At 40.6% G+C, this 12,174-nt stretch overlaps 2 protein-coding genes across 3 annotated transcripts in view; one reads left to right on the forward strand and one right to left on the reverse strand.

Annotated features, from left to right (window-relative positions):
- LOC132784468 (uncharacterized) overlaps nucleotides 1–12,174 on the reverse strand; it is a 47,012-nt gene that overhangs the window by 19,475 nt on the left and 15,363 nt on the right. Inside the window, exon 1 of one of the 2 annotated variants that reach the window (XM_060790102.1) lies at nucleotides 3,804–3,901. The exons of the other annotated variant lie outside the window; for it this stretch is intronic. The gene's annotated coding sequence lies outside the window, so the exon portion shown is untranslated. Of the gene's footprint in view, nucleotides 1–3,803; nucleotides 3,902–12,174 lie in introns of those variants that run through there. 2 annotated transcript variants of the gene reach the window in all.
- LOC132786602 (uncharacterized) lies at nucleotides 5,112–7,563 on the forward strand. The gene is made up of 2 exons (XM_060793164.1): nucleotides 5,112–6,057; nucleotides 6,302–7,563. Exon 2 carries the CDS (start codon nucleotides 6,310–6,312, stop codon nucleotides 7,417–7,419), a length of 1,110 nt encoding a protein of 369 aa, XP_060649147.1. The 5' UTR covers nucleotides 5,112–6,057; nucleotides 6,302–6,309; the 3' UTR covers nucleotides 7,420–7,563.

The raw sequence follows: 12,174 nt of genomic DNA on the forward strand, positions 1-12,174 counted from the left end.
AGTCAACCAGCCGTGTAACTTCTCACATTTCTTATGGTAAATAAGATTCGTAGAAATGCCAGATAATAGTCCATCAAAATGTTATCAGATCTTCCTTTATCAATACTCGAAATCTTTAAATAATATTTTGCAATCTCAATGTAGATAAATATGCCACAAAGTGGAGCACAACAACAGCTGAGCAAAACACATTCTAAAATAAACATAATGGCCGCGTGTCTATAAATAGTTGCTTTCTGCACATCACATCACACGCTTTCATCCACATTCACATCCTCAGTGCCATCTTCCGGCATTGCAATGCCAACATTTTGCGGCTGTGGCACAGGATTCTCCTCCTCATCCTGCCACGTTGCCACGTTGCTATGCCAACCGCAGGCATATTTTAGCACACAACGCAGTCAAAGCTAAAGCCAAAGCCAAGGTAACGCACAACATGAAAAGGGAGTGTGGCAAAAAAAAAGGAAGGAGAAACAGAAGGCAAATGGAAGGAGAAGCTTTGCTGTCACGTGAAGCCAGAAAATTAACTGTTATTCAGAAGATTTGTTGGTTATGAAAAAATAAATAAAAAAAGAAGCGGAAAAAATAAGATTGTAAAATAAACAAACTGGCACCTTAAGCGAGGCAGCGACCCGACACGGCACACACGGCGTATGAGTAATATCGCCGATTATTTTCCATGATATTATTATTTTTACGTAAATTCACACATAAGCACATAAGCGTGTAACTTAGGCGCACATAAACGGCACATTTGTTTTCTTAAATTAAAAGCAATCCGTCCACGTTCCACTTGTGGCTTCCCTCGCATTTCCAGCTGACGTGACAATTTCATATTTAATGTAAGACAACAAACAAAACACAATTGTCGCCTCCTTTGTGGAACAACGACAACGACAACGACAACGGCAAATTCTCTAAGCCGGAAATTAAGCGCACAATCAAAAGGAAGTTTCCCTTAATGTACTAAAGCGAAATAACGTGTAGTATGAGTTGTGTCTGAATAAAAGTGCGAGTACTCTGTGTGAGTGTGACGAATGAATGAGTGAATAAATGAATAAATAAATAGCACATTCGATAGACAAATTTCCATGTGTAATTATGACTAAATTACGAAAGTTAATTAAGTTTTGCCAAAGTACTTGTAGTTCTTGGAAACAGACAGCAAATAAAAAGCATTTTCTCAGAAATATAATTTTTATTTCGCATTTTATTTTCGTCTAAAACGTTATCGTTATCCCCTTTTTTTGCTTTGTCATTTCATGCTTAAATTGAGTTGCCTAAAGGGTTAACTGAGCTGAACTCAGCGAATACCTCAAGCGAATCTACTTCATAAGGCGGCGTCGGCTGCGTCGCTTCTTATGATAATAATTTTGTGGCAAAAGTTTCTAGCGAGACTCCAATCATATGAGGCAGCCGCATGTCCGCATAATTTTCAACGATAAAAACTTTTGCCAGCAGCCAAAGGACACACCAACAAAAAAATATATGACGAGACGAAGGAGAAAAAAAGGGCGACACATAATTTGAAAAGTTTTGGATAAAAAAGGAAAAGAAAGTGTGAAAAAATATTTAAGTTTCGCGCAAAGTGATGTCAACTTTATTGAAAGAGCAGCAGCAGCGAGCAACAGAACCTTAAATATTTATAACAATAATCAACATAATCAACGAAACGGAAAATCAGAAATATAACAAACAAAGTAACAAAGCATTATTGTAATTTTCCGCGAAGTGTGAGCTCAGAGCAGCGCAACAATCGATAAATACTCAATATACATATAGAATGTACGCGATTTTATGACTGACATTGTTTACTATATACATACAGAGAGAAAGAGAGACAAACACTCAGTTAATAGGGAGCACAGCCCTATGATTTATGCCATTGTTTAATTTGCATATATTTTCGATTGAATTTTAATTGAATTTATGACGAGGCGCTTAACTGTTTGGCTTTCTGCGCTGCCGGCTATCGGCCATTGTTTGCCCTCGAGGGGGTGTCCAAAATGTGCCACCTCCCCCCTTCTCCTCCTCACCCACATTAGAACCGAGAATGTACCTAATAATTTGCCCACCACTTGCACTCACACTCACACTCGCATAACTACAACTACAACTCCTACAATATGCATTGTTTGTCTCAATAGGCAACGTTTTTCTCTTCTTTCCCTTCACCGAGCTCCGGGACCTGTCAGCCATTGTGGGAGGCATAACAATGTTTGTTAATTGCCTGAGGGCAATGAGCTTGGTATTTCACTCTCCCTCTCTCTTTCTCTCTCTCTCAACTCATTCTCTCCCACTCTCTTTGTCTTTACACCCTTTGGTATTGTTTATATTCATTCGATGATATCTAATGCTGAACTACCCGACTTATTATGTATGCTGTGTCTGTGTACAAGATTTTTCTATATATGATTATCATTTTATTCTAATTTTTGTCGATGATTTGTTGAATGTTAGACTACCCAAATTATGATGTTATATTGAAGCTAGAGTCGCGATTTTTGCCTACTTTCTATGGGTCTTAATTGCTTTAGCTGGCAATCCGATATATTTTGAAAGTAGTACTATATAAATATACCAAATACAGCATTTAGTATATTTGCAGGTTTGTTGTTGTTGTTGTATATTTTACAATTTAAAACGTATATATAGTGAATAGGCTCCTATATCAATATATAAAAAAAGGCTCTGGTATATTTTAGCATTTCTAAGATATATTATTTTGGTATATTTTAAAAATTAATACCACACTGTTTTGCTTGTATTTAGAAAGGAAAGCGGGTATCTCACAGTTGAGCACACTCAACAGTTGCCTGTAGATTCCCAATTAGATTAAAAGTATGAATTTAATTTCCTTATTAATTCTGTCAATGATATTTGAAGCTGAACTACCCCAATTATGATGCCATATCTTTGTACAATATTTTTCTGCATATTCCTAGCCAAAAGCATATGCATGAAATTCATTTTATCATATATTTTTTCAGACTACAATTTGATGTTGAATTTCAGTTAATTGTATTTTTTTTAATTTAATTTTATTCAATACTTTTCGCATGATATCTAAAGCTGAACTTTTCTTAGTTGATGCTAAAGTTGTTTATTTATTTCTAGTCAACTCTATATGCATGAATTTAATTCAAATGTTTATTTTTCCAATGATAATGAATATTGAACTAATCAATTAATGATGCTATAACGTTGTGTATGAATTTAATTCTAGCTTTTCGTTTATATCTAATGATGAACTTCTATTTAAAATGCCATACTATCTTCTCCTGTTCAACTACAACTATTCTTTGACTTTAATTTTGTAACATTTTCACAGCATTTATAATCCTTGCGTTTCCTTTAGAATACTTGCCAGTTGTTGCGAGTTTGGTTGATTGTTATTGAATTTGCTGCCAGTTTTTTTTTCGTTCACAGTCAGCTGTTACTTTGGCTGCTTGCACATTGTACACTTCTTTTTTTTTTTGTTGCCTTACTGACCCACTCTCACTCTTATGCGGAGTTGTGTGCGTGTCTTGTGTCATGTAACCACCGCGACATGCAATTTACGCTCTGACTTGCAAGTTGCAACATGCAGCCATCAACCTTTAGCCATCAGGCAGCAATAGGCTTCCACCAGGCTTCACTCGTCAGGTATACTGCGAGGAGTCTGAAACTTTAATTGCCCGCGCACTTTGAAAACAATTTGAGACTAATAACTTTCACACCTGGCCCACAACAACAGACTTTGCCTGCCACAGTTAGTTGCACCCACTCGACTCGAACTGCAATCGCGAATGTTATTCACTCACGTTTCAGCATTTGGTTCGTGACCCGCTCAAAAAACCGTTCGCTGCCTTTTTACAATGACTGTTGTCGTTGCCGTTGCCTTTTGCCAGCCGCTGTCACGTTCGTTCCGCAGACCCAAGCGAATAAGACTGAACGGACCTTGGCATGGGCGCCGTTAGCCGAGCCAGCAACAGAAACTGAAGCTTGGCGCTCGGTTTGGCAGCATCGTCAACTTCGTTCTCGTTGTCGTCGTCCTCGCGTTCGTTTGACACTCTCGGCTCTGTGCTTCAGCCGAAGGACTATGCCAACAGATGAGCTTTTAGTACACTGAGCGCATTGAGTATCGTAAACGATTTAAGAGAGAAACTCTTGAAAGAGCAATTTACGATTTAATTTCGCTAAGAGCGAAGGTCTTTAAACGAGATTTGGGTAAACAATACCTGTAGGAAAGAAGTCGCTAAGGGCCGAGAGGTCATGACAGGACACTGGGGAATTTTGACAGCGAAAACTGCAGATTCTGCGGAACTGAGGCGAAATTCTGTGTCAACATTAAACTAGAGTGCGCTCCGCGTTGTCCCCCTCTGCTCCCCTCAAAATAATACCAAGTACAATAAGAAGGTTTAAAGATGATGTGTTGAACGAGAATATGGGTAAGCTTAGATCAAAGTGTGCAACAAAGTGCTTCGTTTTCTGTATGAAATATAAATATAATATGAATGTTCGAAGAGGGTATATTCAATATACTATAGTATATACTATATAGTATACTACAGTATTCTGTGTGAGATATAAATATGAGTGTTCGAAGATGGTATTTTTGATATACTACAGTATATATATATATATAGTATATAGTGTAGTATACAGTAAATAGTATATATACTTAGTATATGTATAGTATATTGTCTATTATGCAGTATACAGCACAGTATACAGTATATATATTTAGTATATACTATTATCTACATTCCTCGACGTTATAGTACAGTATACAGTAAGTAGTATATATACTTAGTATATAGTATATACCATATTCCTCGTTTTTATAAAAAGGGTATACTTGATATACTATACTATAGTAATAGTATATACCGCATATAGTATACTTGATATACTATATAGTATATAGTATATTCTTCAGTATACTAGGTACATACTATATTCCTCGTTTTTATAGCATTTTATATATGAAAATAAATTTTTAGTACTCTTTCGAATGCATTATTTTAATATACGGAGTAAGAGGATTTCTATTTTCACATTTGCTTATTTTACGACAACTCCGAGAATGTTGTCAATTGAAAGTTGTCGACTTGTAGACTTCAGAGTGCGACACACATAGCAAAATACATACACTTAACATACATATACTTTCATGATAGGTATTCTTTTTGATTTTTTACTTGGCTAAATTCAACAAAGCACGCTTTTCCTAATGTAGCAGCCAGCACATAAAAATAATATAAAACACACAAAGAACCGCAGCAAGAAGACACATCCATAAGTGAACGTGTGGTTGTGTGTGTGTGTGTGTGTATCGACAACTGTGTGTGTTTGCGTGTGTGCGTTTTTGATGGGGCGCTTCTAACGTTGTGGTTTCATTTTGGCATTTGGCAAAGCGCAAAATTCATTCTTATAGAAAACGAAAAACAGAACAAAAAAAAAACGAAACGAAACGAATAGAAAACACCAAACTAAACTAAAACTCTAAACTGATCTGAAGTGAGCTGCACAAAGCAAAACCCCAACTTCATCTCCCCACTCCCCTAATTCGCAGTTTTAACCCAAAACTAAACCGAAAAACCAGCAACAGAAACAAAAACAAAACAAGAGCAAAAGCAGCGGCAGCAGCTGAAATTGTTAACCTTTTGGGGATATCAAGCATTTACGATTCGCAACCAAACCAACAGCCAACAGCCAACAACCAAGCAGGCCAAGCAGACAGACAGCCAAAGGCGGCAGCAGCAGCAGCATTTAAGTTTTTATCAGAACAAAATAAAGTTTTGCTGAATCCGTACAGTGCCATCAACCAACAACAAGCAAGGAAAAAAATAAAGAAACAACAACTGAAGGAGCTAAGCAGAAGCCACAAGTGCGCGAAGTGCCCAAAGGACGCTCGAGGACTTAAAGCACAATTTCTACTTCTTCATTTTCATCCATTCTTATTCGACTTATTTCTTTCTTCTGCTGTTGCTTTGCTTGGACAAAGTTTTGTATCCCTTTCAATTTGATTTCTGTCGGAGTACTTTCAAAAGGATTTAAGCAGCAGTAGCCCAGGTGAGAGCCCTTTCAATCCCATTTGCCATTTGCCCCGCTTCGATTTCGATTTCGGCGGATGATGACGTCTAGACACGTGTCACATCATTTCCGCAGCGGCAGCAATTAAATGCAAATCAAATGCGCCAACTGACAGCTGGCTTAGAAGCCATAAACGATTTGTCATGTGTGTCGAATTTGATTTGCAGACGACAGCTGATTGACCCTTGCCCTTCCTTCCTTTCTCACCTTTTCCCCTTCACAGTCTTCACAATGAGCAATCGCAAGCATCGAATTGACCCCCAAATTGCGTCGCCCTCTCGCTCCCGTTCCCGCTCCCAATCCCAAGCCAAGGGGAAACATTTCAGCAGGTCCAAGACTAATAATACAACAGCAACTAATGCTCGACTAACTGGCCTCGAAGACCTCGCGCAGTTCGACAATGATGGCATGCCTTTTATACTTGTGGATGCCATGTGCACGAGGAATCGCCAGCAACTGAATCTGGCGTTGACCAAGTGCGAGAAGCGACGCATGAAGTGGATACAACGGAAATGCTGTGTGCTGCCCCTGCTGAAGTACATGAAGCCAGCGATGCGGGCAGAGCCGACGACTCCCGAAGAGAAGGATGCCAGAGCTCAGCTCGAGTTCGACGAGGATCTCAAGCAACTTTGCATCACGGAGCTAACGGAGGAAGAGAATTATCATAGAGAAGGAACGCAGACGCCTCTCGGACATTCTGCGAGTTCCGAAAATCTATTACAAAATACTCCTAGGCTCAAGGAAATATGTTCACAGTTGGAGGAACTACGCCTCAAGCAAATGGAGGAATCTCCAAAGCTGAGTTCACCTCTAATGCAATGCGATCGACCCAAGTTCTTGCGTCAAGGCACATTCGATGTGAAACGCGATGATCGGCTGTCCAGAACTCCTTTTGGCGGCTCAAAGAGCAGCTGCCTCGTCCATCCCATTAGCAACTCGAGGGACAGCTCCATAGGTGACAGACAACTGATGCAACCTCGGCTTAGCAATTCACGTCCTAAATTACACAAGATGAAGAGCTCGACCTGCTTATTCAAGAACAACTGCGAGTGGAGAAAGAGCTTTAGAGGAGAACAATCTGTCTATGTTCCCAGGGCAGACACTTTGCCAAGAGTCACCAACGCAATCGGGGATCTACAGCGGGAGAAACCACCAAACACTCCCATGGTGGGCAGCTTAGAGAGCTTTGCTACTTGTGTAAATATTCGTGCTCTGCACGACAATGCTCCAGAAAGATATCCTGCCAGGGTATTGGATGCTGATCGATCTCAAATTCAATCTTTATCCATTCAGCCCAAGTCGCGCAGCTTTCTCAGGTTGTTTAAGAAAGACAAAAACTGATCGAAGGACGTCGAAAGGGATTTCTCTATATTTAACTTGAAGACTGACTTTGAATTCTTGCTGATAAAAGTTTCCTCTTTACGGCAGCTTCTTTGGTGCTTGATTCATTTCTTTCGCACAATAAAAGTAGAAAATTGACATTAACTATCTAGAAACTCTTGTGATTAGTTCACCCTCGCTCATTGCCGAGTTGAGTTTTTGTTCAAGTCGCACTGGATAAACTGTGGCTGTACACTTTAGCCAAGTTTGCCTGTGGCCTGAGGGGTTGCCTAATTGGGATGCCTAATTGCTTCTTGCGCTTTACCTGCCACGGAATTGTCGCACTTTCAGTGCATATTTCCGTGGCGAAGCTGGCGAGAAACTGGGGCAGGGAAACAGAGGGGACAATGTTTGGATAATTGTAGCAAAAGTGCTTTAAACTTTTCCTTAGCAATATTTTGCCTTGAGCTCGAATTTAAAGTGCGTTTGTGTTCGCTTTCCCCTCGGTCCAGCTGTGGCAATGCAGCTTCTCACACTTCCGGAAGAGAAAAGGGCCCCTATCAAGTTTTTGCCAGATTTGCCAAAATGTCAGCCAAGTGGTTGGCATGTCTGTTGCTGCTGCTGCTGTCGAGGCCTCGCTCACTCGCATTCTCTGAGGACAGAAGCCCGGGCAAAAATCATTTGTGAGTCCAGCTCGTTGGGACTCAAATTGCAAGATTGACTGCTGCTCGGCTGAGCTGCTGGCAGCAGCGAGCAGGCAGCAAAAGGACGAAAGGATGGGATGGGATGGGAGAACGAAAGGGTGGCAGGGACACAAAAGTTTCAATTAGATTTAATGAAATCACAAACAAAATTTCTCTGCGGAGTCTGTGTTCTTTGAGGCTTTGTCAATGAGTTTGGCCAACAAAACCAAATTATAAACAACATCTAAATTAATGCCAACGCTCCTTAGGGAGGCGTGGCAGCGGTCGCCTCAAAGCGACAGAGAGAGAGCGCGAAAAAACCCGACAACTTTTTGCAATTATTTGACATTTTTTTCACTCTCTCCCTGTGTGTGTTGGTTTTCCATTCTCGCATGCTGCCAAATACATTTCGTGATTTACTGCGAGCCTAAACAGGAAACTGCTGCGAGGCAACGAGAGGGGAGTTGTGTATGGAAAATGGCTATAGCAGGAAAACAATCCACCATCATAGCCGCCATTACCAGTTGCCAAGCTACACACAGCTGTCAGGCTGCTGCCACAAGCTGCATGCAGCAGCCGTGTTGAGTGGGCGTTACATAAAATTTGCAATTAGATTTGGTAAAAAAGCAGCCGCAGCATCCGCGAGCTGTGCTCTGCTCTGCCCCCAAACCAATGTCAGTTGCAACTAGGCAGCCAAATTTTTAATGCAGAAAGTTTAATCGCAACGACGGCGCATTTCCGGCGTTTGTTGGTTTTAGACTGCATTTCCTGCAACAGCAGCAGCAACACTCCGCACAGCACAGCGCAGAGCAGACAGCAGCTTATACACTGGAGAGAACTAGAGAGTCCACAGCTCGCGGCATCATCAAATTTGCTGCTTAACATTAACCAAGGTTGGAGAAAGAGAGCGAGAGAGGGAGAGGAGAGAGAGAGGACGAACAACGACCGCAGGCCACACAACGGCATCGCCATCGTTGTGGCCAGCGACAGCAAATCCGTTTCCCTGGGGCTTTAATTGCTGCCACATTCCTCGGGAATTCTGTTTGACCCCCAACTGAGGCCAGGATGCACTTTCACTTCGTCGGCCTTTGAGTGTTGTCGAGAGAGATTAAATAAATTTTTCATTAGCTCATTTTGTATATGTTTCTGCGGTTGCCTCTTGCCCTCAACCAGCTGCTGAACAGCTAAGCAGCTGAGCAGCTTGAAGCAGCTCTTAGCTAAGCAGCGACCTGGATTTAGCAAGTGAATTTTATCGAGCTTCCACGGCTAAGAAGAAAGTTTTCTTTGTGATGTATGCGAGGATTATGGCAACACAAAGCGAACTTTTGCTTTAGGTAGGAAATACACTACTTTATAGTTCAATTTACATATGTCAAACGAGGAATTTGTTCAGTTAAGAAATGGATTCAGCAGTAAAAATTGCCAATCATTGTGATGGCCATAAATCGTGGCTAACCTCGATATGTTGCACATTTATTCAGCTGCAAATGAACATAAAACTTGTCACATTTGCAACGCTTTCGCCCAGCGTTTGTTTCATTGCAAATAAATAAGTCACGCAATTAGAATGAACTATAATAATTACACAATAAATATTGCCAACCCAGAGGAGAGATGGAGTTAGTTGCTTGCCTCTCTTGTTGCATCTACAAATGAAAATAAATTGCAACTTGGTCGCGTGCTGGGCGCTTTTTTCGGGTTTCGCTTCCGTCGCTTGCCACGTCGCTAATGGCGATGGCCGAACTATGTACGTCGGGGGGTTTGGCCCACGTTTACATATTTGAGTACTTAGTTGAGCACTTGATCAGCGAGTGGGCGAGTTCTGTGCATGTGTGTGTGTGGGTGGCAAGATTAATAAAATTTATTATCATTGCGATAGTGCAAGGCAAACAGACCAACAAAGAAACAAAGCAGCAAATACTCCATGCAACTGTGTGAGAGAGCACTAAAAACCAGCTGGGAAAACATATCAAAATGAAGTAAAATTCATTTTACAACACACACACACACACACACCCATCCACACACATACAGAGAGAGCAACTGAGACAGAGTCAAACCAAAATTGCAGTGCTGCAGGATTTGCCTTGAGATCCAACTGCTGGCAAAACGGAAGTTCGACGCCCAAGTGGCAGCCGCGATAATAGTGCTCGGCATGTGTGCTGAAATATTAGCATATAAACATACAGACCCAGAGAGAGGGAGAGTGAGAGAGAGGGAGAGACACTCACGTGCTGCTGCAAGTGTGAAGGAAGAACTTTTGACTGGAGCAGCGTCGGTGCTATCTGGAGACACATAAATATGAAAATGCAGGCGGCAACTCGAGAGAGCTCTGAGCACACAATATAGCATAGAGCGGGGGTGAGGAAGAGGGTGAAAAGTGAGCACCTAGGCGCGCTGAGTGCTGACTGAAAAGGCGTTATGCCACGCCCACTTACACACACCCACACTCAGCAAATAACAAGAGAAAAAAGTATGAAAAATATATTCGAGTGTGCTCGACTGTGAGATACCAGCTATTAATTATAAAATATACCAAATTTATATACCACAAAAATACTACAAATATACCAACGACAATATTAGGAATTTTTATAATAGCATTACATGCAAAATATGCCAAATTAATATACCACAAAAATACCAAATATATACTGTGTTGGTAAACTATATTTGGTAAATTGACATAGTGCTACATTAAAAATATACCATTCTAATTTTAAAAATACACCGAATTAATATACCGCAAAAATACTAAAAATGCACAGAAGGCTATATTCGGTATATTAGTACAGTACTACATTCACAATATATGCCAAATTAATATACCACACAAATACTGAAAATATACTGTGTTGTTATACTATATTTGGTAAATTGACATAGTGCTACATTACAAATATACCATTATAAATATAAAAATATACCGAATTAATATACCACAAAAATACTAAAAATACACAGAAGGCTATATTTGGTATATTAGTACAGTACTACATTCACAATATATGCCAAATAATATACCACAAAAATACGAAAAACATACCAAAGACTATATTTGCTATATTAATATAGTAATAGATTTACGATATACCGTACAGCGTAAAATATACCAGATTACCAGCCAAAGCAACTAAAACGGATTTAATACTGACAGACGCATATGACTGATCAAGAATATATATAATTTTAGGGGTCGGCGATGCCTCTACATTTCCTGCAGGCACAAATTCATAATACCCCTCTACCCAATGGGTATCGGGTATAAAAAAGTGCAACAGAGTCGAGCTATGCTGTAGCATTTGAATATTATTGTCGCGCACATACGACATGCGAGCTGTGGAGCTTAGGTCCTGGACAGGACAGAACCGTTGCCCGACAGACCCAACAGACAGCAGCTACAGCAACAATAAACACATTAGATGCGGCACTCAGTATTTAATGGTGTTTGTGCGAAATAATAGCCCGAGTAGAACTCATTGCTGCAGCTGCACCAACAGCAGCAGCATCAGCAGCAGCAGCAGCAGGACCCAAGAGTCGCTCCTCTTGGCGCCGTAAATTCAAATTAAGTCGCCCAACTTGCTGACAGTTAAAATCTTCGTAACAAAAATGTGGAGCACAGCCAGAAAGCCGAGCATCAGCAGCAGCTGGCGATGGCAGAAGGAATAGGAGCAGGAGCATGAGGAGATCAGCTGCAGGCGTCTCTCTCTCTCTCTCACTCGCTGTCTGTCTGTTTGTGTGTCATTTGTGGGCAAATGCTCAAGTGTTAGTTAGAAGTAGTTTGTTTGAAGAGTGAACACAGTTAGCATTGAATTTATTGCCCCAAAAGAAAGCACACCACAATTGCAGATGGATTAAGTGCGATTTCGGTGAAGCAATGCAAATGCCTTCATTTCGATTTAATTAAATATCTAGCCAAGGCCAACAAAATGTCCCCAAGTTTATGTGCTTCACAACTCGCATTTGCAGCAACCACAAATTGACCAGAAAATATGTCGATTGCAGCTGCTCGAGTTTATTATTAAAATCGATAAGTGTCGGCAAGATTTTTTTACGACTTTTGTGTCTTCAGAAAGAATGGAGAAAATAGTTA

The sequence above is a fragment of the Drosophila nasuta genome, chromosome 2R, assembly GCF_023558535.2.
Source record: "Drosophila nasuta strain 15112-1781.00 chromosome 2R, ASM2355853v1, whole genome shotgun sequence".
Lineage (NCBI taxonomy): Eukaryota > Metazoa > Arthropoda > Insecta > Diptera > Drosophilidae > Drosophila > Drosophila nasuta.

What these genes read in the sequence shown, in the direction of transcription:
- LOC132786602 (XM_060793164.1), top strand. Translation starts at nt 6,310, where the DNA reads ATGAGCAATCGCAAGCATCGAATTGACCCCCAAATTGCGTCGCCCTCT.